Below are 15,165 nucleotides of genomic sequence, written 5' to 3'. Positions count from 1 at the left end.
GGCATCAACCCCGCCTCTCCAGATCAGAAGCTGCCGCTCTTCCCCTGCCTTCAGGAGGGAGATCTCGGGCTGCAATAAGTGAGCTGCGGGCAATGCTCCCGGGCCGCTCTTTTCTTTCGCTCCTCCGGCGACCCGCTGCCCGGGATTGCAAAAGTCGGTCGCCGAATCCCGGGCCCGGCCGGCAAACGCCGGAGTTTCCACGTGGGGCAGCCGAGGCTTTCTGCAGAGAAGGGAGCCGCTGTCTGCTCTTGACCCGGAAGGGGCGGCTCGCCTCTCCGCGTCGCGGTCCCGTCCCCACGTGCGTCTTGGCAGCGCCGCTTCCAGCATGGCCGGAGATAGCAGCGGCGGCGGCCGGCCCGGCCAGGAGGCTCCGATCTCGCTCCCGGGCAGGCTCCTGGGTCAGAACCGGAAATTCCTGGACTTCTTCTGGGACATCGCCAAGCAAGACCGGGAGGTGCGCCTGGTGGCCACCGAGGGCTTGATCCGCCACTTGCAGGAGAGCCAGAAGGTGAGGGGCGGCGGAGGACCTGCCACCTGGGCAGTGCCTGGCTGCTTTTGCAAAAACAAAATGTCGCTACGGTTTAGTAAGATATTCCTTGGAGCTTGGAATGCACTCTTCGCATGCTTAGGTGAGCGGTGACTTTTAGAGAGGTTCAGGTGGGTTAGCCCTCCCAATTGAGTCCGGTTGGCACCTTAAAGACCAGCAAAGTTTGATTCTGGGCAGAGGCACAAACGTGTAGGTCTGCTGGTTCAGGTGGGTCTCCGTTTTGGTTTGAAGCGGCAGGACAAAGTTTGAGCCCAGGGCTCTTGTAAGACCAGCAAAGTTTAAATTCGGGGTAGAAGAATTTATTGGATCAGACTTCCTTGGCGTGAAAATAGTTCCTGGGCTAAAACTCTGTTCGGTAACTTTTAGAAATTCCTTTGGCATTCTTAAGAACAGAACTCCGGGTTACAGATCAGGGTCCAGGGTGAATATAGTAAGAGGAGGGAGTGCTAGAATTTTTATTCTTATTCATTTTATTGGATTTTCAGCCCGATGCTCAGTTGTCAAGCATACTCTTCCCCATAGTGGTTTTAACTCTTGTTTCTGCCCATTCACTGGGCTGGAACCCCCACAAGGGAGGGCTTATGTGGGTAAGGGGTAGAGCATCAGCTCAGCACCCTTCCCTTCAGCACCGATGCATCCCCACAAGCACCCTCCCCATGCTTCATTCCTGTGAGTTTGGCGAAGGTATGGTGGGATGTTAATCGAGAATAAGAGAATTGATTAAGTCCTTGCCTGAAGCTGTTGGCTGCTCAGTTTAATGCTTTTGAATCTTGTCAATCACAGGTGGGAAAATTGAATTCAAATGGTGCCTTGTTTTGTGTAAGTAAACAGTGATGTGTCAAAAGCCTTTTGGAAGTCCAAGCAAATAATGTCTGCTGGGTCTCCCTTATCCACATGTTTGGTAACCTGTTCAAAGATGCCAAAGGCTTGATAAGGCATGATTTCCCTTTGCAGAAGCCATGCTCATTTTCACTCTGCAGGTGTTGTCCCTCGGTGTGCTTAATAATTCTCTTTCATAACCGATTGTACTTATTTTCCCAGAGCAGATGTTCAGCTAGTTGGTCTGTAATTCCCTGGATCTCTTGTGGAGCTTTTAAAAAAACTGGTGTGATGTTTATTGCTTTCCAGTGATTAGCTTTTTGTTCCTTATAGGATGATGATATTTTGAAATACACATTGAAACGCCTGATTGATGGATTGGCAGCCACGCGAGAGGCATCCCGGCCAGGATTCAGTTTGGCGCTGGCTCAGGTTGGTATTCCTCAGTGGAATATTTTGACCCAGGGTGGGGAACAGTTGTAGGGTAGCAGCTAAAAGACTAGTGCATAAATAGGTTAAAATTAATTAACTCCCACCCAGTTGAGAAACCTTCCAGGGCTTTCAAGAAATCCCAGGGTTTCACGAAATCCTTTGAATTAATTTCAACCCACTGCTTCTGGTCCAACCCTTTGGGGCAACAGAAAACAACTCTGCTCCATCGTCCACAGCAGGGGTACTCAACCTGTGGTCCTCCAGATGTTCATGGACTACAATTCCCATGCGTTTGCTGGCAGGGGCTCATGGGAATTGTAGTCCATGGACATCTGGAGGACCACAGGTTGACTACCCCTGGTCTACATATGTCTTGGTCATCTTGCTTATCTCAAAAAGTTGTAAGCAGGTTTTTGTTGTTGGCTTCAGTCAGAATCTGAGTTCCTTTCTGTGATTCCATTTCGACCTCCTTTTCTTAAAAGGGGTGTGTGGCAGAGCACTGGATCCGAGTGTGTTCTCTTTTCCAGGTGTTGCAAGTTTTTGAAGAGATCCCGTTGCTCAAAGTTCTGGAACAGATCAAAGAAAAACACAACCTTGGCCGGATAAAGAAAGTAAGTTGTCAGTGTGCTGTTTGTAGTTGCGATGGACAGTTGTGACATGCTTGGGAGCTCGTTGGATCCAAACAAGTGCTGGAGCTGACTGTGCCGTAGACCAAACTAAAAACCTGCATGAGAGGGAAGAGCTGACATTCTGCCTTCCCTGGCTATGTTAGATCACCCCTTCCCCTTGGAAGCTGGTTTGGGGAGGCCAAATGATGTATTGGAAGTTCCATTTCTGGGAGTCTTAATGCCGCAGGGACAGTTTCCGGGAAGTTCTGTAAAGCAGGCCCAGAAGCCTTGAGGGCCAGAGGCGGGCTTGTGACCTTTCTCTCATGGAAGATCCTTTGTGGTGCCGATTTTCTGTTCTTTCAGAAACTCTTCAGAAATGCCCTGTTTGGCAACTTCTTTGGTGTGCTGGCTCTGTTCCAGTCGGGACGACTTGCAAAGGTAATGCGAAACTCTGGAACGGTGTTTCAGGGCTCTGGGTGTGAATTCTGTGCTAAGGAATAGGATGCTGTCAGGCTGAATGCATTTTATACAAAGGAAAGAGAGAGACAGATAGAGAGACAGAGGGAGCATTGAGAGAAAAAGACATTTGAGGAAATGAGGGGAAGCTGTTCTGATTGACAGACGTTAAGGTAGAGGCCCGGAGGTATCTTTTACTTGAATAAGTGAGATGGTTTCAGATACAAAACAGGATTAAAGTTCCCCACAAGGTAACTGAGACAGAAGTGAGAAATTGCTCCCCTCCCCACATGAAAGGGACCAGGAATTTAGACCCAGCTCCTCAGTGAATCAAAATATGCAGTTCCTTCATAAGGTGGAAGCAAAGAACAATATGCTGGATGGTTTACTCAGCTTCTTGCTGTATCTGCAGTATCACACCTAGGCTTACTCAGTGAGTTCTAGAGCAGGGGTAGTCAACTCGTGGTCCTCCAGATGTTCATGGACTACAATTCCCATGAGCCCCTGCCAGCATTTTGCTGGCAGGGACTCATGGGAATTGTAGTCCATGAACATCTGGAGAACCACAGGTTGACTACCCCTGGTCTAGAGGGTTCCTTTTTTAAAAAAAGAAGTAGAAACTGAATTTTATCCTGTCTTTTTAATTCTGCACTTGACACAGGAGAGGTGGGTTGCTCAAAATATACACAATGTTATTTGATGGGTTTGAATCCTTCGAGGGAGAAGGTGAGGAGAGGAGCGAATGGTGGGCTTAGGACCTCCAGAAGGGACCACTCCTTGACGCTTCCCCCTCTCTCATTTTCAGGACTTAAAGGCTCTCCTGGAGTGCGTGCAACTGCTTCAGGTCCTTGCTGAGCATCATGCGCACCTGAAAGATCTCCCCAGGAAGACGTTGGCTGACATTGTCTCGGAGGTATGCCTACCACACGGCCTTATGTTGCCCGGTTTGGGGCATCCAGGGCTCTCCAAAGACTCAGGCGGAAGAAAGGCTTTCCCACCCAGTTAAGAAGCCCACATTTTGTTCTGTGTAGGGCCCTGAGGTTTGCCAACCTGCAGGTTGGCAGCTGGAGATCTCTTGCTATGACACCTGACAGAGCTCAGTTCATCTGTAGAAAATGTCTGCTTGGGAAGGTGGACTCTAGGGCAGGGGTGGTAGTCAACCTGTGGTCCTCCAGATGTTCATGTACTACAATTCCCATCAGCCCCTGCCAGTGTTTGCTGGCAGGGGCTCATGGGAATTGTAGTCCATAAACATCTGGAGGACCACAGGTTGACTACCCCTGCTCTAGGGTATTTGAACCCACTGAAGTGTACCCCCTCCTCAAACTCCATCCCAAAAGTATCCAGGTATTTCCCAACCTGGGGCTGGCAACCCTAAAGCTACGTAAGTCTCACTGGTCCCGCAACAAGCTTCTTTCAGTGACAACTAAAGCATTAATTCATGCCAGCATTTCGTCATCTTTTCCCCGTACCCCCAGAATAAACCAGGTATGCTGCATTTGAGCTTCAGAGATGAAGTGTGAGGTAAAATTGTGCTAAGTACATAAGCATAGCTGGTGACTCCTTCCTCTCCGGTTTCCGGTGCAGGCAGTTGTGTGACCGCATTGTCCAAGCCGACCTGCCGCCATTTTGTTTGTCCAAGTTTCTGTTTGGCTCTTTTAGATTCCAGAAGGTGTGTTTGAAGAAGTCCTTTTCAGTGCTCTGGAAGATGATCTCACCTCCGCTTTCAGCACCCCGGGGCAGCTATACCTGTTGCTCGTGGGCATCCAGAAGTTCCCAGGAGTCCTCTACCCGGAAAAGCTGAAGGAACTGTTGGGGACGGATGCTGTCGTGACAGCAGAAAACGTTCCCAAGTAAGCTGAGAAGGAGTCTCGGTCCTGCTCTTCCCCTAAGGAGCTCTGAGCCATCTCACGGCTTCTCCCCTCCTCCATTTTATCCACATGGGCCATGGACAGTAGATTAGAGTGTGAGGAAATGACCGGCCGGTGGGTGTGGGAATTGAACTCATGTCTCCCCAGTTCTAGTCTGACACGCTAACTAAACCACATGGGTGGCCGGTCACAAACCAAAATGTTGAGGGCCATCCTGTTTATAGGAACCTGTTTTGCTTATGCTGTCGGTTTGTGTTCTGATGACTCTGGTTGATGGGTTTGACTCCAGTTAGTGTCCATGGTTTATTCCATCTTCTCCCTGGTCCTCACAACAAGCCTGTGAGGTGGGTTAGGCTGGGAGTGGGTGGGTGTCCTCCGTACCAGTTTCAGATTCCAGCTGCTGCATGACTTTTATTCTCATAACCTATCCCAAGAGTCTTGAAAAGAAGAAGAAGAAGGGATGAATAGGATTCCTTGAATAAGTAATTTGGACATTGACATTTCTCACGCTTCACGGATGTTAGAATTCGGCATGACTTCCGAGTGTTACTTGACCTTGAGCACTTTTTCTCAGGGGGCCCTGGATTTTTGAAACGTATTGTCATTTCAACCTCCTCCTCTTCCTTTCCAGGCTGCTGGAGGTTTTGAAAATGGCTGTGAAGTCAGAAAAGAAGGACAGAACTCTGCCAAGTGTTGGGCTGGACTTGATGAAAGTTGCCCTGAAGGAAGGGTCCTTTGAGCTGTTCTGGAAGGAGGTCGTTGAGAACGGGCTCCTCAAGGACAACAGCGGACCCTGCAGGTGGGTGGCAAAACTTGCCCAGGTTTTCTCTCGGATTGGGGCTTGCCTTTCAGCCACTTCTTTATCTTTTCCTCTTCTCGGACCTCATTCCAGGGGAGGTTCTGGAGGACTCAGTTACTGGCTTGGGGCAGTGCACAACATTTTAGAATTCGTTTTGGCCCTGTGTTGGGCCGCTTTCTGAGTCATGCGTCTTATCCTCCGCCAGTTACATGTGCTATCGGCTGCTGGGCAGCGCTTTCCCCCTCCTGTCTCTCGGCCAGCTGAAGATGATTCTTCGCGGGGAGGTCATGCGCCAGTACGGGACTCACGTGGTGTGCACTCAGGTAAGGGAAGGCGACAGAATAGGGGCTGCGTTGTGGTGGTGGACAGCGGCTTGATCAAACCCTGATTGGTTATGACCTCTGCACGCAAACTGGGGTTTGAGACCAAGGTTTGCAGTTGGTTTGTTCAGCCACAATTGCTGTTCATTGTGAGATCGCCCAACGCGGAAGGGGCACACTGCACGGGGCCTGCCTTTTGCTGCCTTATCTATTTCCTTTGCTTGCCTGTTTATTTCAGCTGCCCGACAGGTTCAAGTTTGCCCCCGAGATGGAAGCCTATGTCAGCGCATTTCTGGAGGGTTGCCCCGATGCCGAGAAGCAGCTGGCAGTGATGGTTGGCTTCTCCACCCTCACTAACCAAGGGCATCCTGTCGTGCCAACTTTCTGGAAAGTGGTGAGGCACCTGCTTCCCGCGGCCTTGCTGAAATACATCTGCTGGCTGAAGGACATGTTCCTGGACCCGGATTTAGACGCCTGTGTCGATTTCGCCACCAAGCGGCAGAAACAGAACGAGAAGCAAAGTCACGTGTAAGTTATGGGCCAGAGTTTAGATTAGCAAAAGAGTAAGTGAGCGGCAAAGAGGAACAAAACGGTTTTATTAAGAAGAAGAAGAGTTGGTTCTTATATGTTGCTTTTCTCTACCCGAAGGAGGCTCAAAGCAGCTTATAGTCACCTTCCCTTGCCTCTCCCCACAACAGATGCCCTGTGAGGGAGGTGAGGCTACTACACTACACCAAACTGGCTCTTGCTATGCAAAGAAACAATTTTGCATAGCAAGAGAGAAGAGAGGGACCTAACTTTAGCTATTCCTTTGTTTTCAATCTGTTCTGGAGGAAAGCAGGGAGAAAGTATACTCAAAGGGGCAGGAAGTCCCCAGTGAGGCAATCAGGACACGGGAGGAGATAAATTGAAAACCTCCCGAAATTTCCTAATCCAACTATGCTAAATACACATCTGCTGCAATGCCCCCTGCAGGACATTCTTCATATGCTCCTGATCCATCGTGCATGCTCCAGGTCTTGCATATTCCAACATAAGTTTCGTTGTGATGAAGGACTGGAGGGAAAGGCAGCAGGGCCCTCATTCAGCTGCCACTAGCTTTGTTTATTGAATGGGTGGATGAGTGACCTTGTAGCCCATTTCTCAGCCAGATTGCTTACCAATGAGGCTTGCAGAGAAAATCAACAACAATAAATACATGGGATAGCAAACTGGGGTGGCGATGTTTACTGCCTACTAACTACACCCCACGGAGGTGGGGGGGGAGCTATTTATAGAATCTCTAGCTATTGCCATATATATATAGGAGGTCGCATTTAGACTGAGGCTGTAATGGCCTGGCCAGGTGCTGGTATCAGGTTGCAGCGACCTACTCAGTCCTTTCAGACAACCACAGCCAAGGGAGGCGATGAGATGCAAAGTCATTTCTAGTTCACGGTTTCCAGTGCTCAGGCAAGCATGATAGCCCAGTCCAAGAAGTCAAGGTTTTCAGGCAGGGAGATGTCAGCATTTTGTATAGCTTACAGTGCATCCACACTCTACAAAGTCCTTTGAGAGGTTTTATAGTTAAGTGCCAGCTGCTGAGACTCAGTCCTGCAACAACTCATCGTCGCTCTCAGCAGGTAGCTAACATCTAGCCATCGGGCAAGCCCTTCTCCTTTTATCCTGCAGCTCTGCTCTAAGCCTTGACCTCAGAAGGGGGGGGTTGTGTGACTCAGTACAAGCTCTTCGATGTAAGTCTTGGCATGGTTGCGCCACCTCCTCATGTGCCAGCTTCTGCTGCCTCTGGTCTGGCTATGCTGGCCCCTTCCTACTGCGAGGAATCCTCAACCTTGCTGAGTCCTGGCTGACTCACAACAGAGGCCGTACCTTCAAGACAGCTACTGGCTTCGTCTCCTGCTGCCCTCTGCATCACGCCTTTCCCTCCAGCCATGCCCCTGGTTAAGTGTCCTTCCCCATCCTGCCTCAGAGCAAGAAGGGGAGGGGTTTAGCGGCACCCTCAGACCCACCTTGCATCTTCTTCCTCAAATTTCTTATGCAGCCCCGAGGGAGTCACACTTTAGGTTAGAAACCTAGTGATCAAATCTTCACGCCGATATATATAAAGCCCATTTTCCACTGTTGCAAGACATAAAAAAAAACAAGCTCCAGCCAGGTGCAAGACGGGCCTCTGCTTTGATGAAGTAATTAACCCCATTTGTAGACTACCTCTTGGACAGAAAAGAAAAGATTCCCAAGGCTGCCGTCACTTAGAACCCGTCGGAAACCGCAAAATGCACCGGAATGCAACCGGGTGAACCCAAACGAGCCAGCAACGCACAGAAAAAGCCGTATCCAAAACAAACCCCTCGCATTGCACGCTCAAATGCAAAATTTATTTCTTTCGAAAAAGCTAACCGTGCCAGTTTTTTTGTCCCCCTCCCCACCCTCCTGTTGTGGCAGAGAAAAGAGCGAGCACAGCATCACACGACTGAGGAAATGGGTCGTCGGCCGGCTAGCTGGAATAATTGAAAACCCACAAATAAAGAGGGAAGAAGAGTTTGTGATGGATGTTACCAGGTAAGAAAAGCAAGGGGTCAGTGGATCCACTGGTGACAATCTTGATTTCGGTCCTTGTGTACCATAGCCAAAATGGCTGTCCCCAGGAGGTGGAGTATCTGTACTCATGATTGAGGGAACAGTCGTGGCTGCCTGGCAACCATGACCCAGCATCCTTCTGGGGATGCAAATATGGCTTCAACTGGTGGCTGTGCTTTTTCGGACCTCTCTTCCTTTCCTGTGGACCATTTGCTCAGGGACTGCACTGTTCCCTGGCTTGTATTGCAAGGAAGCCTAGGCCCAATTCCTTTGGTGACACACTCCCTTAGATGCTGATTTTAGAGTAGGCCACAATTAGGCCTTGATTCACAAGCCCGCTTTGGGGTCTTTTGTACATCTCTGCTAGAGCTGTGTTGTTTGTGCAGGTTTCAGACAAAATGTAGGTTTACGTTGAAAGCGGGCAAAATGGCACGCAACTATCCTCACTGGGGATCCTTAGTGATCTGTAATCTTCTGGTAAGTTGGGAAGAGAATTTGACTTAAGTCCATGCCCGGTTTTGTGATTCGATGTAGATGAGTTTCAGCGTTTTTTCTGCATTTCCAAAATGGTTTCATGCTGACAGTGTCTGGTTACATTTAACAGCCTCCGAATTCGAGCAGCTTTCAGGGTTTATCTAACTCGTAAGAAGTGGGTTTTCATACTTCCTTTATCTTTGCAGAAGCATTTTACCTAATCGTAATGCTTTTTCGTTGTATTGCTGCACCGGTTTGATTTATGGTCAAGTCATTTCTTGGCAGATGCTTTCAAATGTGGTCGCTTTAATGCAGTCTAGGGATCTCTGTCCACACTCACCTCAATCTTTTCTTTTATTATTATTATATTATTAAAATTTATTTCCCACGACTCCCGAGACTGGCTTGTGCAGGTTTGTGCAGGTTTCAAGTTGTCTGTGCTAAAACCCCAATAAACCCCCATTAAAACAATATACAAGAACAAAAGAAATCATACAACAACAACAAAACGAGACCAAACATGGCGGTATTACTCAACCTCCCATCCCCCCAGTAAAACATCTAATAAAGGGAGTGGAAACCTATATTATTTGGTTCAAACAATGAGGACCAGAAACTTATTTTCAAATGGGACTTAATATGCTTGGAATGGCGTTTGCCATCATTTTTGAAGAGGATGTTTGGATGGCGGCTCGTGTGAAGATGTTGTGGTCTTTCTGATCCTTCCAGGTTTTGCTTCTTCCATGCTTTTTTTGAGACCAAGAAGCCAACCTCTGAAATCCCAGAGACCGAAGCTGTTCCATCGGTGCCTCTGAAGGAACCTTCTCGTGCGGCAGCTGCAAGCTCATTTTTCAGGTAACCAAGTCTCCTTGGCTGATTTCCTGCAGCTGAATCAGACCACAGGTGGCCTTGAGTTCCACGTAATGACAGCGTAAATGAAATTAAAACCCCCAAGTTTTCTGGGTGCTGTATAAGACCAACATTTGGGATTGGTCTAAATCAGCCCTTTTCAACCTGTAGACAAGGGGTAGTCAAACTGTGGCCCTCCAGATGACCATGGACTACAATTCGCATGAGCTCCTGCCAGCGTTAGCTGGCAGGGGCTCATGGGAATTGTAGTCCATGGACATCTGGAGGGCCGCAGTTTGACTACCCATGATGTAGACCGTGTAGGAACCTGTGAAATATTTGTCAGGCTTCAAGGAGCCCTGGAACGGGGCCGGGAGTGATGTCAGCTGGCCATACGTCCCTGCCATGCTGAAAGAGGACTGGGGAGGGGGGGAAAGAAAGGCGGAGATTTAAGGCAAGAGTTTGGCATCCAGGCTCCGCCCCCTTTCCCAGAAATGGCAGCCACACAAGAATGCCACTCCCAGGTCAACAGAAGCATCCCCTTCCCTGCTTTCCCGGCAATGCCACGAATAACCTGCCCTTAGATCCCGGGGCTGGGGCTTACCTTGTGAACCGTTTCCGAAATCTCATGTCCTTTCTGAAGCCGGGTTCTTTCCGCTGATGGGGGTTTCTTTGCAGCCTGCTCCAGCACATGAGCTCGATGCCTGCCCTGGGGGAGTCTGCCAAAGCCGAGGCAATGAGGAAGAAGCACCTCCACGGCTTGACGGCTAGTGGGGAACCCTGGATCTACGTCCTGGTCCGGTACGCCGACGTCCTCCTCTCTCAGCCCAAACACGTCAAGGTGGTGACACCGTTCGGTAACGAAGCAAAGGCTGCTTGGGACAGGTAAGAGTCATCCTTGAGGCCTCAGCCATGAAACACAGAGCGTGAAGGGCTAAAAGCAAGGATGCTGGGCCTCATCCCGGGAAATCCAAACCTCTGCTTGGCTTCAAAGTTCACGGCCTCTCCTACCTTGCAAGGTTGTTGCTCAGCACCATAGGCTGTGGGTCAGCGGAAGAGCTGCTGCTTGGCATGGAGAAGGTCCCAGTTTCAATCCTCACGGCAGCTCCAGTTAGGCCAGGTGGTAGGTGATGTGGAAGACCTCCTGCTGAGACTTTAGAGAGCTGCTGCCAGTCTGAGCAGACAATACCTCCCTGGACAGGCCAAGGGTCGGATCAGTAGAAGGCAGCTTCATGTGTGTTCATGTAGGCCTCTCAAACCTTCCCCCCCAGGGCTGTTGCGAGGGAAAGTTGGGGAGACGTAGAAAATCATAGCATACAGAAAATCTGCTGAGGACAGCACTAGGCTACAACCCTCTTCTGTTGCTGGACTTGTTTTGTATGGAGGAGTGCTTAACTGCACAGATCTCTGTTTGTGGGCACAGGTTTGCTGTCTCAAGAACTTCAACCGTATTGCACGAGACTAGCTCTGCCTTCCCGATTCTCGGCCATTTCAGAAAATGGTGCCAGCTCTTGGTTGGGACGTACCTGGAGATTTTGGGGTGGAGTCGAGAGTGGGTGGGGAGGGATCTAAGTGGAGTATAATGCTATGGGGTCCCTGCTCAGCCATGTTCTCCAGGGGAATTGATCTATTGAGACCAGCTGTAATTCCAGGAGATCTGCAGGTCCCACCTGGAGGCTGGCATCCCTAGCTTGACCCTTTAATCATGGAAGTGCCCTCACTAGTGGTTCTTTGATGGACGCTGCAGTTGAAGCTACAGGCAGAATAGGGCAAGACCACGACTCTCCACTTCTGTCTTTCACAGGAGAGCAGGGGAAATGTATTTGTATCCTAGCGGATTTCATTGATGGCCTCCCCTGGGTGCCAGGTTTTGTGAATACCAAGAGTCAGGCTGCTTTAGCCCCTGCCTCTTTGTAGGAAATGGACAAAAACCGTTCTCCTGGTTCTTGTGAGGGGGACCTCTATTTGTGGCTTTTTCGATCTGGTTTGGGTTGTGTTGCTTGGTTTTGGTGGAATCGTCATTTTTAGCTTATCAACTGCTTTGAGTTCTGTCATTGGAGAGTTTATGGCTTGTAAGGTGTGCGCAATTTCCTGCTGCAGGATGTTGCAGACGGTGGAAGACCTGCGGAAGACAGAGAAAAAAAACCCTGCCCTGAAGACGTCCGCTTTCCAGCATCTCCTGCTATTGGTGGGCATCCACCTTTTCAAGGTAAGGGCCGACATAATGTTGAGTGAGTGACTGAGTCTTTCCTTGTCCTGTTTTAATCCTGCATCTCTCACCTCATCAGTCGCCGACAGAGTGCATGGATCTTCTGAACGACCTTCAGAGTTGCGCCAAGAGGGCCTTTGGGGAGAAGCCGAAGAAGAAGGCGGCCGCTGCTGGTGAGTTCCTATCCTGAGGTGACTTCTAGTCCAGGTTGGTCACGTGGAAGCACCAGGAGAATTCAGGTTGCCTGTTTTTTTTGTCTTGCATAGGTGCCAAAGAAGAGCCCTCATGGGTGGAGGTGACAGTGGAAGTCCTTCTCTCCCTTTTAGCCCAGTCCAGCGGGCTGATCCGGAAGGTCTGCAAAAGCGTGTTTGGGCTCATCGCTCAGCACATGACCAAGGGGGCCCTTCAGCTCGTCCTGGATGTGAGTCGGGGGTCCTGAGTGTTGCTTGTGCCACTGTGAGGCCTCTTGCATAGTTCTGGATTCCTTTTTGTTTATCTGAAACCCTGGAGTTTCTTAATGGCCCTGGAAAGGTTTTCCAAATGGGTGGGAGTTAATTTTAAAATATATTTTTAAATGGTGTTAAATGTTTATCAGATGATAAGGCCATATATGGTCATGTTGAACTGCCCCCCCCCCCCAAAATGGCCAATGACGGGCCTGGAAGGGGTGGGAAGGGGAGGGACCCCTGGGTGGGCATATCTACAGCTCTGCTTCTCAACCACATTCTGAACGATTGCGCCACTTCTGGGGTTTCTCAACACCTGAAGAAGGTCTCAGGGTTTTCTTAGTGGTGAAAAAAGTTGAAAAAGGCTGTCCCACACCCATCTCTGAGCACAAGCTATAAACACAAGGAAAACATAAGAAAAATTAAAACTAAAAATCCGTAACATCATCGATAGCTCTGGTGATCAGCAAATTATTGCTTTGCATGTGGTCACCACTGCTTAGGTTGGTTTGTCGCAGGCTTTGGGACAAAATTTATAGGCCTATATTATATTCGAGTGAAATTAGGGTGTCTGTTGTGGGGAGTTAAAGGGAAGGCAATTGTAAACCTCCTTCAGGTAGTGAAAAGTGGGTTAAAAAAAACCCTAGCTCTTCTTCCTCTTCCTTCTCTTCTTCTGAATACTACTGACAAGAAAAGCTCCTTGTTTCTGGTGATTCACATGTGTGCTGTGCCAGGTAGGAGAGAGTGTGGTTCTGCTGTATTCAGCCCTTGTCCTCCTGGCTGCCTTTTTCAAATATGTCCAGAATTACTCTGTGTTGAGGGTTATGTTGAGATTTTTCTGGAAGGAAATAACCAAGGGAAGCCCGAGGGATCATCAGATGATATTTATTGAATTCTCTCCTAGGTTTTTGACCCGCAGCAAGATCAGGATGAAGAAAGTGCCATTGTGGTAGTGGAAGAAACGCACAAAAAGAAAATGCAGAAAGACGTGGTTAGTCCGGTTGAGTTGTGAATATTTGTGCCCCAGATTTGGGTGCTCTTTCCAAAATGACGCAATGACCCTCTGTTTTGTTTCTCAACCATTTTATCATTTAACTTAGATTGTTATTATTTATCGTATGGTGTCTTGTAGCGTAGCCAGGAAATCTCAGGATTCTCTGGCGGCCAGGCAAGGGGTGTTAGGACACGGTTTGCTATTGCCTACCTCTACATTATGACCCCTAGTGTTCCTTGGAGGAATTGACATCCAAATCCTTGGAGGTCTCCCATCCAAATACCAGCCAGAGTAGGCCCTGCTTAGCTTCTGAGATCTGATCGGATCAGCCTTGCCTGGGCTATTCATACCAGGGCTTACTTAGGATAAGGATGCCATGGTTTGGTGTGTTGTCTGTACCGGCAAACTGCAGTTCCCCTGACTCTGTAGGCAGGCATGCTGGGCAAACTGAAAACCAAATGCCAGGTCTAAGCCATGATTTTTACATACGCCTTGAAAACTTTTACCATAATCTCTGATGGGCAGGATGTGTCAATCAAAGCATCATTTGACATAAGGCAGGAGTTGCAATCCACCTATGGCTTGATTGCCAGCTGGTCACAAACCATGGTTTGTTAAAGGATTGTTAGGTAATCTCACTTAACCTTGGTTTGGCATGTTTTCTCAGTAGGGCCTAGGTGTCCAGAAAGTTCAGTGCCTCAACACGCATGATGCCTCCATAGGAAATCTTTTAAAAATCAACTGTTTCTTGGGCTGGTGTGTCTTAGTGGGAGCTCACAGTAATAGGAGACTCTCAAGGAGCCCAACTTCCTCACCCCTTTCTGTGCTTTCTTAGTGTATACTCTTTGGGGTATAACACAAAAGAGCTCTGGGTTGTAGTTGGCTAAAAGAAATCTTTCTTCTGGGGGCAGAGAGGAGACGGGGCCGCTGGAGAGAGTTCTGAGTCCTCTTGCGAAGACGATTCGGAAGAGGATGATGACGAGAGCGACGATGAAGCAGAGAACGGGAAGACGGACAGCGAAGACGAGAAAGATGAAGAGATGGATGAGAACTTCCGCCATCAGCTGATGAACGTTCTGCAGGCTGGGAATGCGCTGGTAGGTGCTCATGGGAGTTGAGGGGTCTGAGGAAGACTCTGCGTTTTCCGTCGGCGGAAGAAAAGGTACCCTTGGATGGGTTCTCCTCCTGCTTAGACAAGGACTTCCAGGTCGTATGGGAGGTGGGCTTCCATGTGCAGCTTCATAGCAAGTTCATCCACCAGGCTGCGATTCTCTCTCCAATGCTATTCAACATCTCTGTGCCGTCTTGCACAGCTGGTCCAAAGATACCGGCTGGACTGTCATCAGTATGCTGAGGACACCCAGCTCTATCAGTTGGATGGCTAACTGGATAGTGCCCCTGTTGATGTATGCAAATGTATCCCTGGGGAGTAACTAGATTTTGTGGAGAGCGAAGTTGAGATGCAAGTCAGACATGACGGGCTGGTGTTTCAGACAAAGGAGTCAAACAACCAACCCCTCTCCCGCTCACTCCAATTGTGACCATTCTGGAAGAGTGTTTTTAATGTTCAGCCTGGAAGGCCTGTGAGGAGAGCATTTGCCGGGATTTGGCAGTAGCGAAGAATCTCTCCATCAGCTATCGGTCAGATTAGCATTGGGAGATGTGGGTGCTCAGAAGGAAAGTACCAGACGCGAAGTTTAGAATCTGGGCAGGCCGATGTGAGCGAAGGTAGTTTCTTTAGGCTAGATTCAGACTGTAACAGCA

At 49.1% G+C, this 15,165-nt stretch overlaps 1 protein-coding gene across 1 annotated transcript in view; it reads left to right on the top strand.

Moving 5' to 3' along the window:
* The first annotated feature begins 281 nt into the window (after positions 1-281).
* Positions 282-15,165, top strand: part of MYBBP1A (MYB binding protein 1a) — a 42,286-nt gene continuing 27,402 nt past the window's right edge. Inside the window, exons 1-17 of the mRNA XM_077311606.1 lie at positions 282-508; positions 1,700-1,798; positions 2,326-2,409; positions 2,770-2,844; positions 3,668-3,775; positions 4,525-4,715; positions 5,365-5,532; positions 5,738-5,855; positions 6,091-6,380; positions 8,295-8,411; positions 9,633-9,758; positions 10,431-10,637; positions 11,853-11,961; positions 12,041-12,134; positions 12,228-12,382; positions 13,312-13,398; positions 14,313-14,498. Coding sequence (XP_077167721.1) covers positions 326-508; positions 1,700-1,798; positions 2,326-2,409; positions 2,770-2,844; positions 3,668-3,775; positions 4,525-4,715; positions 5,365-5,532; positions 5,738-5,855; positions 6,091-6,380; positions 8,295-8,411; positions 9,633-9,758; positions 10,431-10,637; positions 11,853-11,961; positions 12,041-12,134; positions 12,228-12,382; positions 13,312-13,398; positions 14,313-14,498 — 2,397 coding nt within the window. The 5' untranslated portion in view covers positions 282-325. The remainder of the gene's footprint in view (positions 509-1,699; positions 1,799-2,325; positions 2,410-2,769; positions 2,845-3,667; positions 3,776-4,524; positions 4,716-5,364; positions 5,533-5,737; positions 5,856-6,090; positions 6,381-8,294; positions 8,412-9,632; positions 9,759-10,430; positions 10,638-11,852; positions 11,962-12,040; positions 12,135-12,227; positions 12,383-13,311; positions 13,399-14,312; positions 14,499-15,165) is intronic.

Source organism: Paroedura picta, chromosome 15 (assembly GCF_049243985.1).
Source record: "Paroedura picta isolate Pp20150507F chromosome 15, Ppicta_v3.0, whole genome shotgun sequence".
In the NCBI taxonomy this organism is placed as follows: Eukaryota; Metazoa; Chordata; class Lepidosauria; order Squamata; family Gekkonidae; genus Paroedura; species Paroedura picta.
Note: the sequence above shows the minus strand (reverse complement) of the source record. Positions and strands in the feature narration are given on the sequence as shown.